The following is a 17,095-nucleotide window of genomic DNA, read 5'->3' as shown; positions in this document are numbered from 1 at the left end:
AAAAAAAAAAAAAAAAAAAAAAAAAAAGAACTATGTAATGTTTTGAACAGCCAACAATAAAAAATTAAAAAAAAAAAGAAAATACAACTGTACTCTAATTTAAGACTTTCATAGAAACAACATAGATTGTTTTACAACCTCTACTACCCTAAAATACAGGGTTTTGTTATTGTTGTTGTTGTTTTTCTTTTCTTTTCTTTTTTTTTTTTTTCAGTTCTAAGGAATTGAACATCTTCCACTAAGCTACATCCTCAGCCTCTTTATTTTTATTTTAAGACAGGGTCTTGCTAATTTGTCCCAAACTTGATAATCTTCCTGCCTTAGCTTCCTTCCCCAGTCTCTGGGATTATGTATGCTTGTGTCAGTGAGGGACCCAATATTGCTCTCAAAAACATTATTTTATTAAAGAAAGATCAGTAGAATAGAGGGAAGGGAAGAGAGGATGGAAAGGGGAAGTAATGGGGACTGAGAGCAAATTTTATCCATGCTTTTATAATTATATAAAAATGAGCCCCAATGTTATATATAACTAAAATGAACTATTAAAAATTATTTTACAGTTTCACTTTTTATCTATTATAAGCCTATATTTTTTCAGATTTGAGAATCATTTACTTCTGTCTTTATATTTCTGCCTCTTTTAAACTGAAATTTTTAGTTTCTGAACCAATTTTTTATTTATATAACCTTTTAATTTTTTTTCCTGTCCTCTCCAAATTAGCCCTTTCAAGCTAATTCTAATCTTAGTCAAAGCTTAAAAAAACTATCCAAGCAAACTTGTTATTGCTATTATTCAGACAGTTTTAAGTGTCTATTTGGATCAAGTGTTAAGAGTTTAACTTCCTTACTTTATTAAAACTTATTAGTAGCTCAGTGTGTCACTTAGATGTCTATGTAATAAATCATCCCAATACTTGGTAGCTTTATTTATTGTTTCTCAATTTTTTTGAGAAAAAAATGTAAATTATCAGGGTGACTCTGTCCCAGGTCTCTTATGAAATTACAAGCCACACCTCATGCTATAGACTTATTAAGAAGGCTCAGTTTGGGGAGGAAACATGCTCACTTATGAGGGTCTTGGAAGAATTCAATTTCTTCTAAGATGTTGTACTATGTTGTACTAAAAGCTACAGTTTCTCACTGGCCTCACTTATTTTCTTCCCTCATGAGCCTTTCACTAGAATAGCTTATAACATGGGCTGTCAGAATCACCAAACAATAGAATGCCCATGATAGAAGTCTCTCTGCAACCTAATCTTGGAGTTGTTATCTGTTACTTTTATCATATTTTACTTATTAGAAGCAAATTTTTTTGTTGGTTTAATTTATTTTTATTGGTTCTTTTTAGTTCATACATGACAGTAGAATCCATTTTGACACAATTATAAAAGCATGGAATATAACTTGTTCTAATTTTGTCTTCAGTACCTTTCCTTCTCCTCCCTTCCTCCATTCCCCGGTCCCTTCCCTCTTCTCTACTTATCTTTATGCCTTTTATCCATAGTTATTTTTTAAATTAGGTTCTGTGGATGTACACAATGGTGAGCTTCATTATGGTATTTTCATATATTTAAATAGAAATGTTATATCAGATTCTTTCCACTATCTTTCTTTGTCCCATCCTTCCTTTCTTCCCTTCATTCTCTTTTGTCTTCTACTTCACTGATCTTTTTTATTTTTTATTTTTTTTAAGAGAGAGAGAGGGCTGGGGATGTGGCTCAAGCGGTAGAGCGCTCGCCTGGCATGCATGCAGCCTGGATTCGATCCTCAGGAGAGAGAGAGAGAGAGAGAGAGAGAGAGAGAGAGAGAGAGAGCCCTTTTTATTGTATTTTTGAGACAGAGTCTCACTAAGTAGCTGAGGCTGGCCTTGATCTTGTGATTCTCTTACCTCAGCCTGCTTAATAGCTGAGATTATAGGAATGCACAACTAATTTTTTAAAAGCATCTTAATTCTGAATATTTATTTATTTATCCATTTATCAATGGAGAAGTAGAGAACCTGTCTCAAAATAAAATGCTTTTTAAAACGCTGAGGATGTAACTTAGTGGTAAAGCACTCCTGGGTTCAGTCCCCAATACCAAAGGGGGGAGCTGAGAGAGGGGTGTAGGTAAGGTTAAAGTTCTAAGACATCATTAGAAAAGAAAATTTTGACATGTAATTTTATTTTTTTTCCATGACTTTAAAGATTGTAATTCAGTTTTAGCATTGGAAACCTTTGGTCACTGTAATGATTATTTTAATGTCAATATGTGCAACATGTTTTTTCTTCCACTTAATTCATGCTATGAACTTCAGCCCTAGTTTAGTAAAATAATTGATTCTGAATGGACTTTAATAATTCATTTCTTTAGCAGACCTTACTAAGTTATTCTCTGAACTCATCATGAGTATTCTCATAATAAAGTTCACACTCCTAACTTTGGCCTCCCATAACTCAATTGGCTGACCTCTATTCCTCCAATTTCATTTCCTATATGATCACCTCCCTTAATCATTCCACTCTATCTCATACTCCTTACTTTTCCTAGTCTTGACTGTTTATTCAAGGGTCTTTCCATCTTCTTGGACCTCTTACCCCAGTTCATCACATAGCTTATTCCTTTATTCATTTATTTATTCCTTATTTATTCATTTATTTCTCTGCTCTAGTATTACTACCAGAAAGAGACATGTTGTGAAGAGGCATTCTTCATAATATAGCAGAGACCACTAAAAGGAAGGGACATAAGAAAAATGAAATAAAGATCTTTTTCAAAGAAAAATTAATCTGCAGACAGTAGATACAATAACTTATATGTAAACAGGATTGTCACGTTTCCTGTTGCCATGACAAAATACCTGAGGTAAACCAAGGAAAGGTTTATTTGGGTTAATGGTTTCAGAGGTTTCAGTCTATGGTGGCTCGACATCATTGCCTTTGGGCCTGTAATGAGACAGCACATCATGGTGGGGAGCTGGTGATGGAGAAAGGTGCTCACTTCATGACAGCCAAGAAGCAACTAGATGGGGAGAGGCCAGGGTCTCAATATCCCCATGGGCATACCCCCGGTGATCACCCTAACTTCCACTAGGCCCACTTCTTAAAGGTTCTTCTACCTCCCAGTAGTGCCACAGGCTGGGGACCAAGCCTTAAACACATGAGCCTTTGATGAACAGTCCAGATCCACACTATAATATAGAGGTTAGATTAGACATGTGTGAGCAGGGGCCAAATTAAGAACTTTCACATTTATTCAGTTGTGAATTTATAATTATTTCACTGCCAAAACCACAAAACTTTTTTGACCATTGAATTGATCTTGTTTCTTTTTTTTTTTAAGGACCCCATTAAACTATTTGCATACAATCTTGTTCATTTTATTCCTTTTTTGTGGAGAAATATTTCTTGTGGAGAAATATTTCTCATCTTCATGAGAAATATTTCTATCATGAATCCAACCCAAATTACATGTTGATAAAGGAAGGTGTCTCCATGGTTACTCTGTGATCAGCTCCGTTTTGCACATGGGAGGTATCTTTCTGTGAGCTTAAATGGAAAACATCTGTTATCATCCTTTCTGTTTACCTTACTAGTGTAAGGAATGTACAGGGTCATCTTTCCCTGATCTGGCGGTTCAGTTGTCTTTGTATTTTCAGTAAGATTTATGAACTACTCTTTCCCATTTTATTTTATTCTGTTTTTTTATTTTATTTTTGTAATACTGGGAATCAAACCCAGGGGTGCTCTACCACTAAGCTATACCCCCAGTCTTTTAATTTTGAGACAAGTCCTCACTAAGTCACTGAAGCTGTCCTCAAACTTGTGATCCTCCTGTCTCAGCCTCCCAAGTTACTAGAATTATAGGCATATGCCACCACTCCTGGCTATAAACCATTCTTTCTGCCCTACCTTTGCATAGAGAAATCTCATGGATTTTTCAGAGTTCATGTCAGTATTAGTGTTGCTGTGGCTGATTGTGACTAGCTCCCCTGCTTGTCTCTATAGCATACCCCAACATTACCTATTCTTTTAGAGCCATTTGTTACATTTATTCTATTTTCTGGACCAAATATGAGGTTTTCTTCATATATATTTTTCTTCACCCATCTGTGATGGGAATGTTTCAGAGCCAATAGAGTATTAGTATGGGTAGGTTAGTCCACCTGGTAAAGAATCTTCCAATATTCTAAACTAATGAATTTGTTAGTCTCAGGTTTAATTCTGTTGATCCTGTCATAAAAGTAAATGTCATATAATAGAAAGTTAGAGAATGCAACTACAAAAGGGTAAGTTAGTGAAAACTTTATTTAGGCCAATTTTTGTGCAACAACCTTCCCAACAGTTCTACAGTGATCTTTGTAAAATCTGTAAGACTATGATGCCACCTGTTATCACCACATGGAGAAGCAAAATTTTCATTTTTAATGCAGTCCACTATATTAAGGAGTAAAATGGACGCTAATGCAATAGCAATACATGCAATGTACAGAGTGACAGTTGGAAATCAAGGATTGGGCCAGTTAATCTTCAGTTACTGTGAGGATAATACATATTGCTCTATGAAGAATTTTAGTCAGGACACAGTGGTTGAAGCCACATATCCTTTTTTCCTCCATATTTTTTAACTGGTGCATTATAGTGGTACGTATCATATGGTGGACTTTGTTGTTACATGTTTGTATATGCATGCAATATAACAATGTAAATTGGCAGGTATCATTTCCCAGTATTTCACCTTTCCCTCCCTTCCTCCCTCCCTCTGGTCCCTTTCCTCTACTTTACTGATCTCCCTTAAATTTTGAAGCCACATACCCTTTTAATGTGTGCTGCCACACAGAGAAAAAAATCCATCCAAGCATGTGCTCTTATGCCTCTTGAGGTCTTTGTGGAAGCTGAGTCAACTCTCCTGAGCCACCCAGCAGTAAGACCACTTTGGGCATGAGTTAAGCTACACAAATGTACCCCTCCAACCAGATCTTCTTTCTGATTTATAATGTCAATAAATTGTCATTTACTATCCTCCATACTTTAGTAGATCCACTTCACAACCAAAATTCAATTAAAAGTTTGACAAAAATAGGAAGTGCCCAAGAAGTAGTAGGAAATTCTTTACCAGGAATAAAGCCATTGATGTAATAGGGATTCTGTTAGAGGAAGGAGTACTTCAAAGTAACACACATCTGTGTGCTGCTGATCATAGATCATAGGCCTTTGGTTCATAGGCCTTTCGTAGTGGTGTTGACTATACCGTATAACTTTCCCAAAGCCTTCTTAATGATTATGTGACCAGTGCCCTCTCTCTAATGTCTTATACTTCTGGTAAGCACAGATTCAAATGTAAGTGTCTTTTATAGTAGTTACAATTTGTGCACTTCTACTTCTTCTAAACTCTTTTCTAATTTTTGTTCCCCTTAGTCTTAAGTTCAGTTATTTTCCCCCCCTGTATTTTTCATGTTTGTAGAAAGAACAGATATGTTTCCATGTCACTTAGCGTGTTATGTTAATTTTTTTTTCATTTTTTTCATGGAATAAGATTTTTCTACCATTGAGGGTCCTAAATCTTTGTTCCTCAGATAATTCATGTTTTCCAGGGGGCAAGATAAAGTCATGACCAGCTTTCATATTCTCTGTTTTGGGGTCATCATTCTTTGTGCTAACCAATCCCAGGGAGTGTCTTGTCAAAAATATTACATCTCTCCTTACCTCCATTCAATGGCCTTTCATTATAGATAAAGAGAATCTGATTTTATAGGTAAATCTGATAGACACTGCGTCCAGATGTAAAGAAAGACAGATGCAGATCGGTTACATAGGTGGTATAAAATTTTCACAAAACTCTTTAGGTGAATAGGTATTCAACTAGGATGATGATGGTGGTGATGGTGATGATGATGACGTTGTTACTCATAAGAATGTCCTAACATCCTAACCCTCTATGCGTACTTGAAAATATTCATAAAAAGAGAAAGACATGTTTTGTAAGTGTGGACTTTTGAGATAGGTGGACATAGATGCTGCTATAGTTTGAATATTTGTTCCCCTGCAAAACTTATATATTGACATCTTAACCCCCAGTATGATGTCATTAGGGGTATCTATGGTGAGTGGATCATGAGATGGATCCTTCATACATATGATCAGTGCCCATATAAGAAAGGTCTCAGATAACTTCCTTGCCCCTTTGCTATATGAAGACATGACAAAAGGTAACTGTTGATGAACAAGGAAGCAAACCCTCACCAGACACCAAATCTGCTATGCATTGATCTTAGAACCTCCCACCTTCCAGAACTGTGAAAATAAGTTTCTGGCTTTATAAGCCACCCAATCACTAAGAAAGGTGTAATCCCAGTTCTTCTTAGCTATACTATTTGTTGGCTTTTTTTCAAACTGTAATTTTCTCATCTGAGGGAAAGAATCATTTATTATGCAAAGTGCTTAATAATGTGTTCAGCATATGAAAGCATTCAAAATAGGTCTTTGGTATGGCAATGCTCAAAGATAAATTGATTATGTCTGGAGATGATCTCTTCTGTTTTAGACAGCTGTGAATGTTAGAAATTTCTTTCTGTTCATGTTCCAGAATCTGTGCCCTTCAATTATTGGTCTGATTCAGTATTCTTAAATCTCAGAGAAAAAGTCTAATCCCTCTTCTGTGTTGTAGGCTTCTAGGTCTTTGGAGACTTGCTGTATACCCCTGTATTTTCTCCCCACCAGTTTATAGAAATGCATGCAAACCCTCCATCAACTGACTCATGGCCTAGGTTCAAAACAATCAGAATGGAACACAGCACTGAAGGTGAAGGTGCTTGTGGTCAGAAGATAGAGAATGAAATTCATCATCTTTTTTTGTTGTGTTCTTGTGTGTGGGGGTGGGTGGGTGTACACACCTGTGCATGTGCACATGTGCGATACTAGAGATACCAGGGTTGCTCTACCACTCAGTCACATCCCCAGACCCTCCCTCCACCTTTTGTTTTTTTTTGTTGTTGTTGTTGTTTTTTGTTTTTTTTTTTGAGACAGGATCTTGCTCTGTTACCCAGGCTGAACTTGAACTCCTGGACTCAAGCAATTCTCCTGTACAACTTCCTTCTGGTATTGTGTCCTAATTCAACCCTAATTGGCATGAGTTTGGGGAGCAGTTGTATTTCACCTTTGATTCATCATACTTATATTTGATTAAAACCTACAATTTTTTTTCAAATATATCTATGTTTCACCCTGTCCTCATCATAATAGTTGTATGGAATTTCTTTTCTTTTCCTTCCTTCCTTCCTCCCTCCCTCTCTCTGGAGATTGATCCCAGGGATTCCCACGTACTACAAAGCACTCTACCACTGAGCTATACCTCCAACCCTTTTTTAAAAATTTCATTTTGACACAGGGTATCATCAAGTTACCCAGGCTGGTCTCAAATTTGTAAATCTGTTACCTCAGCCTCCTAGTAGCTGGGCTTTTACATTTTTGCCTGTTAAATTTCAGCTTCTTAAGAGTTTGTACATTTTTTCTTGCCTATCAAGCTGTGTTATGCACTGTGCTTGTTTTAATATATTTTATCAGTGCATTTTAATACATAATGCTAGGTTTCATTGTGACATAGTCACACATGCACTTAACATAATTGCTCAGTTCCATTCCCCAGTACTTCATCTTTTTCTCCCTCCTCCGCCCTCCAGCCCCCTTCTTCTATTTATTGGTCTCCTGCCAATTTTTTTAGTTGGTGTATTTATACAAAAAAGTAGGACTCGTTGTGGTATATTCTTGCACATAGAATAATTTGGTTGATTTCGTTATCCAATTTCTCCTCTTTTCTCCCTTCCTCTTTTCACCTAGATCCCCTTTCTGTACTCTACTATTGTCTCTTTTATTTTCATGAGATCTTTTTTTTTTTTTTTTTTTTTTGCGTATCAGCCGCTCAGGCCTTTGTATTTACTTTTTCCTTTGCCCCAGCGTACACCTTCCCCATCCTTCTCACTGTCTGTGAATCTTTCACATAAAATCTTTAGCTCTCCGTTTAGATTAAGTTATAAGATTCTATGATACTAATAGGAATTGTGGGGCTCTTTTGGCTAATAGCAATTACAAATTTGGCTTCTGGACTAATAACAGAATATGTTAGACTTACATCCAAAGAAATAATTGCCCATATATACTGATTATTGTGTGTGAACAGTTAGAGTACTCCCCAATCATATTTGCTATTAAATTTTGACAATTTTCACAGTATCTGAGATATCCCTTTGAGACCAAGAAAAATATAGTAGTCTAAAGATTTTCTTATTTCTCGGGTGAGAAAAGTTTTCCTATTGGTGCCAAAATTATAAAGTAGACAAAAAAGTTAGAAGAAAGTTGTAGACTATTATTGCTTTTTTTTTTTAGAGAGAGAGAGAGAGAGAGAGAGAATTTTTTTTAATATTTATTTTTTAGTTATCAGCGGGTACAACATCTTTGTTTGTATGTGGTGCTGAGAATCGAACCCGGGCCGCACGCATGCCAGGCGAGCGCGCTACCACTTGAGCCACATCCCTAGCCCCTATTATTGCTTTTTTTAAAGTTGCAGATACTGATTTCCAAATGAGTCCCGTAAAGCATCATTATTTCCATTTATAGAGTAGTAGTATTTGTGATATTAATGTGACCTAAAGATTTCAAGTTTAACAATTTATTATGAAGGAACCTGCCTTTTCTATAAGAAAGTGAGTTTAGATTATCTTTTCAAAGAAAGCATTACTCTTTTATAAAAATTTAACTACATTTTACTATATTTCAGAGCTCTTGCTTTTAAAATAAAACTTATAATCTTAGTGATTTGGATAATAGTGCTCATTTAAAAAAAAATCTTTCCTCAGGTTACCACCCTATTCCTCTCTTAACCTTCTTCAGCAAAAATCCTTGAAAGACTTGTCTGTATGTGCCATTTCCTCCTTATTTCTTTCTGTTCTTTTTATTATTATTATTATTGGTACATTGTAATTATACATAATAATGAAATTTATTATGCCATATTTGTACCTGCACATTTGTACCTTCCCTGTTCTTCCCCTTGTCTACTGATATACTATGCTGATCTTCCTTCTATTATTATTATTATTTTAATTAGTGCATTCTATGTAGGGTAGAAGCAGGATTCACTGTTGTATATTTGTACACAAACATAGCATAATTTGGTAAATTTGTTCCCCATGCTCTCCTCCTTCTCAACCTCCTTCCTGTACTCTGTTGGTCTCCCTTCTATTTTCATGAGATCCTCCCTTTTAAAATTTTATCTCTCTCTCTCTCTCTCTCTCTCTCTCTCTCTCTCTCTCTCTCTCTCGTCCATTCAACCCTTGACTGAGTCTGGCTTATTTCATTTAGCATGATGTTCTCCAGTTCCATCCATTTACCAGAAAATGACATAATTTCACTCTTCTTTACAGCTAAATACAACTTAATTGTGTATATATGCCACATTTTCTTATCCATTTGTCTGTTGACAGATACCTAGACTGGTTTCATAACATGGCTATTGTGAATTATGCTGCTGTAACACATTGGTATGCAGATATCACTATAGCATGCTGATTTTAGTTCTTTTGGATAAATACCAAGGAGTGGGATAGCTAGTTCTTAAAGTGGTTCCGTTCCTAGTCTTTTGCAGAATCTCCATTCTGTTTTTCCAAAGTAGTTGTACCAATTTGCTGTCCTACCATTCCTGTTTAACCTACTTAAAATAAGGTTCTATCTTATCACTCCACTGAAACTACTTGTCAAAGTTTTCATCACTTTCCTCCTTCCACATTCTCTTCTCTGTCCTCCCCATACTCTCAACATCATTTGACACCATGTTGTAATATTTTACTTGAGTTCTACTATGCCTTCCTGTTTTGTTTTTCATCTTATTTAATTAGCTACTTTGTCTCCATGTTATTTGTTGAGCCTTTGTTTTCTCCTAAGCCCTAAATATTGGAATATCCCAGAACTTAGAGCTTATCTAAATATGTATCTCCTATAATCTTTGCCTTGATGATCTACAGTATGTAAATTAAGTTTGCCTTGATGATCTATAATATGTAAGTTAAGTTTGCCTTGATGATCTACAGTATGTAAGTTACAATATAGTTTAGGCTGCTGTAAAGGAGACCACAGAACACTGGTGTTTAAACAAGATGAAAGTTGATTTTCCTTCCCTGTGAAAATGGAGGAGGTAGTCCAGGGCTGATAGGATGGCTTGTTAGTACTGGGGACCCAGGCTCACTCTTTCCTATTTCTCTGATGTTCTCAACATGCAACCCCCAGCTCCTTTACCCAAATGGTTGCTCCATTCCTCAATCATATCTGTATTCTAACAGCAGGAAGAAGAAAATTGAAGTGAAGGACATAGCACTTCCCTTTAGGACACGTTAGAAGTTAAACACATATCTCTTATAATCCTTGGTCATGTAGCTATGAATTCTAGCTACAGTTTGGCAATTATTTGACTAAAGGAAAAAGAGGATAATGGATTTTGGGGCATAGGGGCCAATTTCTGCCACACATGGCTTTAAATATTGTGTACTGATGTCTCCCAGCTAGAGATATTCTAGCCTGGACCTATTCCCTAAGTCATAGTTTCTGTATCCAGCTGCCTGTCCAACATCCCCACATACCTGCATGTCCAAACTGAACCCTTTGACTTTTGTCCCCAAACCCCTTCCTCATCTTAGTTCTCCCCACTGCTCATGCCAGAAACTTAGGACAACGTTTATTTATCTCTTTCTCTCTCTCCCAATATCTAACCCATTTGCAACTTTACTTTCAGAATAGACCTAAGCACTAGCACTTCTCTCCATCTCCACCTGTCATTCTAAGCCACCATTATCTCTCAGCAGGGTGACTGAATACCTTTCTATTCTGCACACAGCAGCCCAGGGTGAATTTTTAAAATCTAAATCAAATCATATCCCTCTTCTGCACAAAATCCTATAGCTTCCTGTCACAATTAGGGAAAAAAAAACAAAACTCTAATTCCCTTTCCTGGCTTACAGATTCCTGCCAGATTTGGTCCCTGCCATCTTCTTTGACTGTATTTTTCTTCTTCACCCACCACACCCTAACTTCCCTGGTTTGGGGCTTTCTGGAACATGTGAAGCTCCTTTCTTCTGTGGGGCCTTTACACTTGTGGTTCCTCTGCCTGTAACACTCTTGGTCTGATCTTCCCTGGTTCTCTCCTGCCCATTCCTCAGATCTAAACTAAAGAGGATATCCTCCGAGAGATCTTTCTTTCTCTCCCTCTCTCTCCTTCCTTTCTTCTCTGGATAGTTACCCTGCTTTGGTTTCTTCACAGCACTGTCTCTATCTGAAACTGTACCTTTGTTTTTAATCTGATTTCTCCACTGGTATATAAGTACCACAAGGGCAGGAATTTAGATTTCTTTGTTGATCTCTCTAGCCCCCCAAATAGTGTCTGTTACTTAGTAGGTGCTTAATATTTATTGAATATTCAAGTATTTCTTTGTATTTCACCATGGTAAATAAATAGGCTACTATAATGAAGAGACCCAACCACCATGGAATAGGTGAAATAAGAATTCAGTGTTTGTAGCATGATTAGATATGCAGAATAGAGATGGGCAGAATTTATTTTGTACTTTGAGTCAGCTAAAATATTAGACCCAACCAGTCTCAGATTTGGAAATCAAATCTCAACTACGCTAAGGGATTCTGTTTTTATACTTCTTTTTCCTGTGATAAGATTGTCACAGAAATCTTTGCCATGCCTTTTCTTCTTTTAAACAGAAATAAATAGAGGGGGTGGAAAAAGAATGAGGAGAAAAGAAAAGAAATGGACATAATGGGGACATTTATAAATATGGGAAATTATGTATACAAATGTATGCATATATGTATTTTTGCAGTACTAGGGATTGAACTCTACTACTGACCTAATCTCTAGACCTTTTTATATTTTTTAATTTTGAGACAGAGTCTCACTAAGTTGCCCAAGCTTATCTCAAATTTGTAATCCTCCTGCCTCAGTCTCCCAAGTCACTGGGATTACAGGTGTATGGCACCATACCCTGCAATAGGGAAATTTTAATCAACCTACAAGGTCTTTCTGACCCAAAAGTTGATCAGTATTGGTAATGTTTGAATTATTCTTCTTGAGAAAGCACATAGTTTGCTATCATGGAAAAAATTTCCAAATTCTGTCATCAAACCTAAATTCAAATCTGATTCTGTCACTTCATTAGCTCTATGCTTTGTGACAATTTATATAAATCTCTGAGACTCAGATTTCTTAAGTATTAATATGAGGAATATAACAGCCACCATAAATAGACCTAAGGATAGTCTTAAGGATTAAATGAAATAAGGTATGCTTTTCCCTTCTAGTTTCTATAACCTTTTTCATTCCTCATTACTCTAACCCACCTTGCTCCTTCCTCACAAAAGTATTTTACTACTGTTGTACTATTTAATTGTGCTAATGTCTCAGCAGACATAGCCACAGAAGTATGTATGTCTGCTCTTTAATCATGTAACCGAAGTTAGTTTAAATAGGAATCAGTGATGAGTTGAAAGCAATGTAGGAAATGTAGCAAATTCTTCAGTAATCCCTTAGTAATTCCGTATTTCTCCAGATCCTTTTTGAACAGCCTATTCCTGAAAATTCTCGTTAAAGAGGTGATGCAATGGGTTGTGCTACTTTGTTACCAAAAGAAGAGGGGTCACTCTGGGCCTAAATGCCATATTGTACTTTCCAGTATCTTCCTTTTACATTGGGCTTCTATATCAGAGACAAACCAAACTTAACAATGCAGGGTGTGATTCGTGCATCAAGTGAGATATGCTTTAGAATACTGGGCATACATCAAAACTATTTTCTCTATACTTTTATCTTAACTGATAGATGTAAGACAAAACTAACAGACCTCTTATCTCCTGAGAAAATAAATCAGAATGTGTAAAATTTAAGATTGAATCATCTATTTATTGTTGTCTCCTTTCTTCCACATTACCATTGGAATAACCTACTTCCATAAAATACATTTATGATCCTGTGTCTCACTTCCTTACAATTCTTCACTGGCTCCCCATTGCCATTGGGGTATATTTCCCCCGCCCTAGTACTGGGGCTTGAATCCAGGGGCACTCTACCATGGAGCTGTATCCCAGCCCTTTTTATTTTTATTTTGAGAAAGGACCTAACTGAGTTGTCCAGCCTGGCCTTGGGCTTGCCCCAATACACTCAGCTACTGGGATACATTCTGAGTTCTATGTGAACTGCCCCTTCTCCCGCTGCCAACCTCATATTACCACTTTCCACTTCACATTTTGTTCTTCATCAACACCTTGCACAGCACCATTGCCTTGGGACTTGATGTATTTAATATTGCTTATCCCTCTCCAGAATTTTCTCCAGCTGAGACCTGGCTGAAGAGTCCTTCAGAATTGGGCTCAAGAGTCACATCCTTCAGAAAGCTTTCCTTGTCACACACCACCCCGCCCACTGGTTAGGGTAGGTACCCCTCCACTTCATTCTTACTACACCATATGCCTGCCCATCTCACACTTATGCTAGTTATGAGGGTTTACATAGCTGCCTTTTTTACTAGATGGCAAATGCCTTGATCAGGGGCCAGGTCTTACTCATCTCTGTTTCTCCAGCACCCAGCCCTCTGCCCAGCACATAACAGCTACTAAGTAAATATTTGTGTAACTGAATCATATTGATCCTAGGAACAAACTCCCCTTGGGAGAACATCAGCCACGCCTTATATATTTGAGGAAAACCCTTTTTATGATACTGTATTAATTGAATTTGCTGTTATATATTAAATTGAGTATTTTAGTCTCTGGTTTAAAAATAAAGATTAAATTGAGCATATTCATAGCTCTGTTCAGATTACATAATGCCTGTTAGTGCAAAAACATAGGTGGTAACTGCACTTTACAGTTGTTTGGAGTTTGTGATGCCCAGCTGCAGTCTAAGGTGCCTTTGTAGGTTTTGGAGGTATTTTGACTAGATGAGCTAATAGTATAAAAAGTCAGTGTTGGTTTGTGGAAGAAGTTAGGTGCACTTACACTTGCCTTCTCTGCTTTAAAGTCTTGGTTTGTAAAAATCTCAAGAAAGATGGGTTCTCCTAAGAAATTTATGGCCTATGTTTTTCTAAGTCATAAACCAAACTAGTTTTCAGCTTTTAGCTTGGCTTCTGTGGAGACGAACAGTAACCCATATAAACTGTGTGGTGGTTCCAGTTGCTTTTATTCAGGAAAGTCCCCAAGATTTTCATTGAAAAGTCCAGAAAGAAGAAGTGTCAAGGACTCTGGTGATAAGTACTAAGTTACAAGAAGCTGATTGAAAAAAATTATATTAAAAATAGAGAGATAGGAAACTTGCCAGATTTTCTAGGACTTTCTTAACACTAAATCAGAAGTTAAGAATTTTAGTCCTTGCCAAATTTTGTTCTCTGTAACTGTTTTCACTGTTTGATAGAGTTATGCTGCTATAAGCTGCCTCTCCACTTCATCCTACTTTTGTCCTTCTTCCTCCTCCTCCTCATTTTTCTTATACTAAGTCTTGGAATTCAAAAGACTCTGGAGACTGTTTTTAGGGCAAACAGATAAATTCCAGGTTGTTTTTAGAACAGCAGCTTCCTCTGGATTTTTTCACTATCTCCTTAATATAAGTCTTAGTCACACTTGTGTTAACAGCAGAAACACTCTGCAGTGTTTCCTTTCATACAGTGATGTTATAAGCCTTAGTCCCTCAACCCCCACACCAGTACAGGAAAACAGCAGTCATTGTAATGCACATCCATTGGAGAAACTGAATTAACTGTGTATAATGAAATTGGTTTCTTCTCCACAAGACCATGAAGCAGTGGAAGGTCAGGTTAGACCCTAGGATTAATAATTCCTTTTCCCTGTGCTCCAGATGAGGTGACACCTTTCAGTTCTTGCTGTATTGAAAGGTCTATGTTCCATGCTGTGATAAGAATTTAACATAACTAAGTTTGACTCTTGATATGACAATACAGGTTAGGAATTAGTTTTGTTATGTTATAGATGAAGTTACAAAAACTTATGGCAGGTGATTAAAATAGCTAGCCTTCAGATCCACGTCTATGGTTCTCAAGCCTGAGGTCTCTCCACTGTGCCACAAAGACTTCACACAATAACAATTCTCACATTTTATATCTCTTGACGTCCCAAAAGCTCTCCACAAATATCATAGTATTTAATCCTTAGGAACTTTGGAGATGTGAGTGGTAATCATACACTTTGAAATAAATAAACAGGTTTCCTAATCTAACCAGAGTTAAGACCCAAGTCTATGTGGCCTATGAAGAGTTTGGCCCCTTGGTTCTCTCTCTGGCTTCATCTCCTCTTACTCTTCCCCATATTTTCTCTGCCCCAATCACACTGGCCTCCTTACTGTTCCTCAAATACATGGGCACATCACTGCCTCAAGGCCTTCATAATGGCAGTTCCCTTTCTCTCTAATGCCAGTTCCTCACATACTTGCATTGCTAGCTCATTTCTATCAGATCTTGACCAAAAAGTTACTTTCACCACCACCACCACCACCCCAAAAAATAATCTTGCTGGCCAAACCATTTCCAGATCACTTTTTCTAAAATTCTAGTTTTTTATCTTTTTTTATTTATATATGACAGCAGAATGCATTACAATTCTTATTACACATACAGAGCACAATTTTTCATATCTCTGGTTGTATACAAAGTATATTCACACCAATTTGTGTCTTCATACATGTACTTTGGATAATAATGATCATCACATTCAACCATCATTTTTAACCCCATGCCTCCCTTCCCCTCCAACCCCTCTGCCCTATCTAGAGCTTGTTTCATCTTTAGACTTCATCATTTTCAAATATATATATATATATTTTTTAATTTCTTGTTTCCTGTCTGCCTTCTCCTTCTCACTAGAATGCTAGAATGTAAATGCCATTATAGTAGGGCTTGCCTATTTTCTTTCTTTCTCAACTCAGAAGACCAGACTTAGCACATAGTTGTGATCCAGTAAATATTTGGTGAATGAAAATAGACTAGAAAATGAAAGATCAAAGAAGTTAAGTGTTTTTCCTTAGAATAATGTGGCCCAGAAGTTTCAGAGCTAAAATTGACCCTGGTCTTCTGTCTATATTTCATGCTTCTTTAGTTTGGAGCCTCACTGTTCCAAAGTCCAGACAAAGTTTAAAGTAATGATATAAATAAAACTCAGTTTGTTATAAATATTTGTTATTTATGCATTTTAAAACAATTGTTTCATAATTACTATATTATGGGGAGTGTCTCTAAGAAGCAGAAATAATGAGAATAAATTGTAGAACCCATAATAAACTTAGGTATACCTGGACCTCAGATTTCTAACATCTGAAATGAAGGACTAGAGCCAGGCATCGTGGCACATACCTGTAATCCAAGCTACTCAGTAGGCTGAGGCACAAGTTTGAGGCCAGCCTGGGCAATTTAGCAAGACCCTGACTCAAAATAAAAAGGGTTGGGGATATAGCTCAGTGGTAAAACACCCCTGGGTTTCATCCTCAGCATTGAAAAAAAGAGAGAGAAAGAGAATTAAAATGATGGACCATGTCATTTCAAAGCCCCACAAGCCCTAACTTATCTTGAATCTATCACAAAGAATGGATAAAATCCCTAGTTTTCTTTGTAATTTGTTCAATTTTGTACACAGAGGTATTCAGTTTGTTTGGGAGATTAACCATGAGTGGTTATTTCTGTAAATTCCCTTTTGTCAAAGATTACCATATGCTTGATTCTTTCTGCTACATTTGTGGAAAATGTAGGCTTTTTGTTTCCCTGTGTTACACTGCAGGATCAGCAAGCAGGCTGATGATCTCATCAACCCCTGAGCTCATGCAGGAAAACTTTAACGGCTGCTTCCTCTGAGTTCTCCAAGGGGCAGGCAAATCAGAAGGCAAGGCCCACTCAAAGCCAAGGAACTAAATCAGTAATGGTGACCTCTGGGTCAGTAAAGGAAGTATGTAGACAGCCTGGCCTTGCACTCTTTGCCAGTCTGAATTAAGGACACACACCAATAAATCAGGCCATTAGTTGTCCAACTTTGTGCAAGTTTTGGCATTGTGTCTCAGCCTGGTACATTTC

At 36.9% G+C, this 17,095-nt stretch overlaps 1 protein-coding gene across 3 annotated transcripts in view; it reads left to right on the top strand.

The window, feature by feature from the left end:
• The window catches only part of Atf6 (activating transcription factor 6), a 243,737-nt gene that overhangs the window by 208,500 nt on the left and 18,142 nt on the right, over positions 1-17,095 (top strand). Inside the window, exon 16 of one of the 3 annotated variants that reach the window (XM_048810137.1) lies at positions 7,005-7,076. The exons of 1 other annotated variant lie outside the window; for it this stretch is intronic. In XM_048810137.1, coding sequence (XP_048666094.1) covers positions 7,005-7,076 — 72 coding nt within the window. Of the gene's footprint in view, positions 1-7,004; positions 7,077-13,350; positions 13,459-17,095 lie in introns of all 3 variants that reach the window. One more of the 3 variants, XM_048810138.1, reaches the window with a different exon arrangement.

Source organism: Marmota marmota, unplaced genomic scaffold, assembly GCF_001458135.2.
Source record: "Marmota marmota marmota unplaced genomic scaffold, marMar, whole genome shotgun sequence".
Classification (NCBI taxonomy): Eukaryota; Metazoa; Chordata; class Mammalia; order Rodentia; family Sciuridae; genus Marmota; species Marmota marmota.
This window is presented reverse-complemented; position numbering and strand designations above follow the sequence as displayed.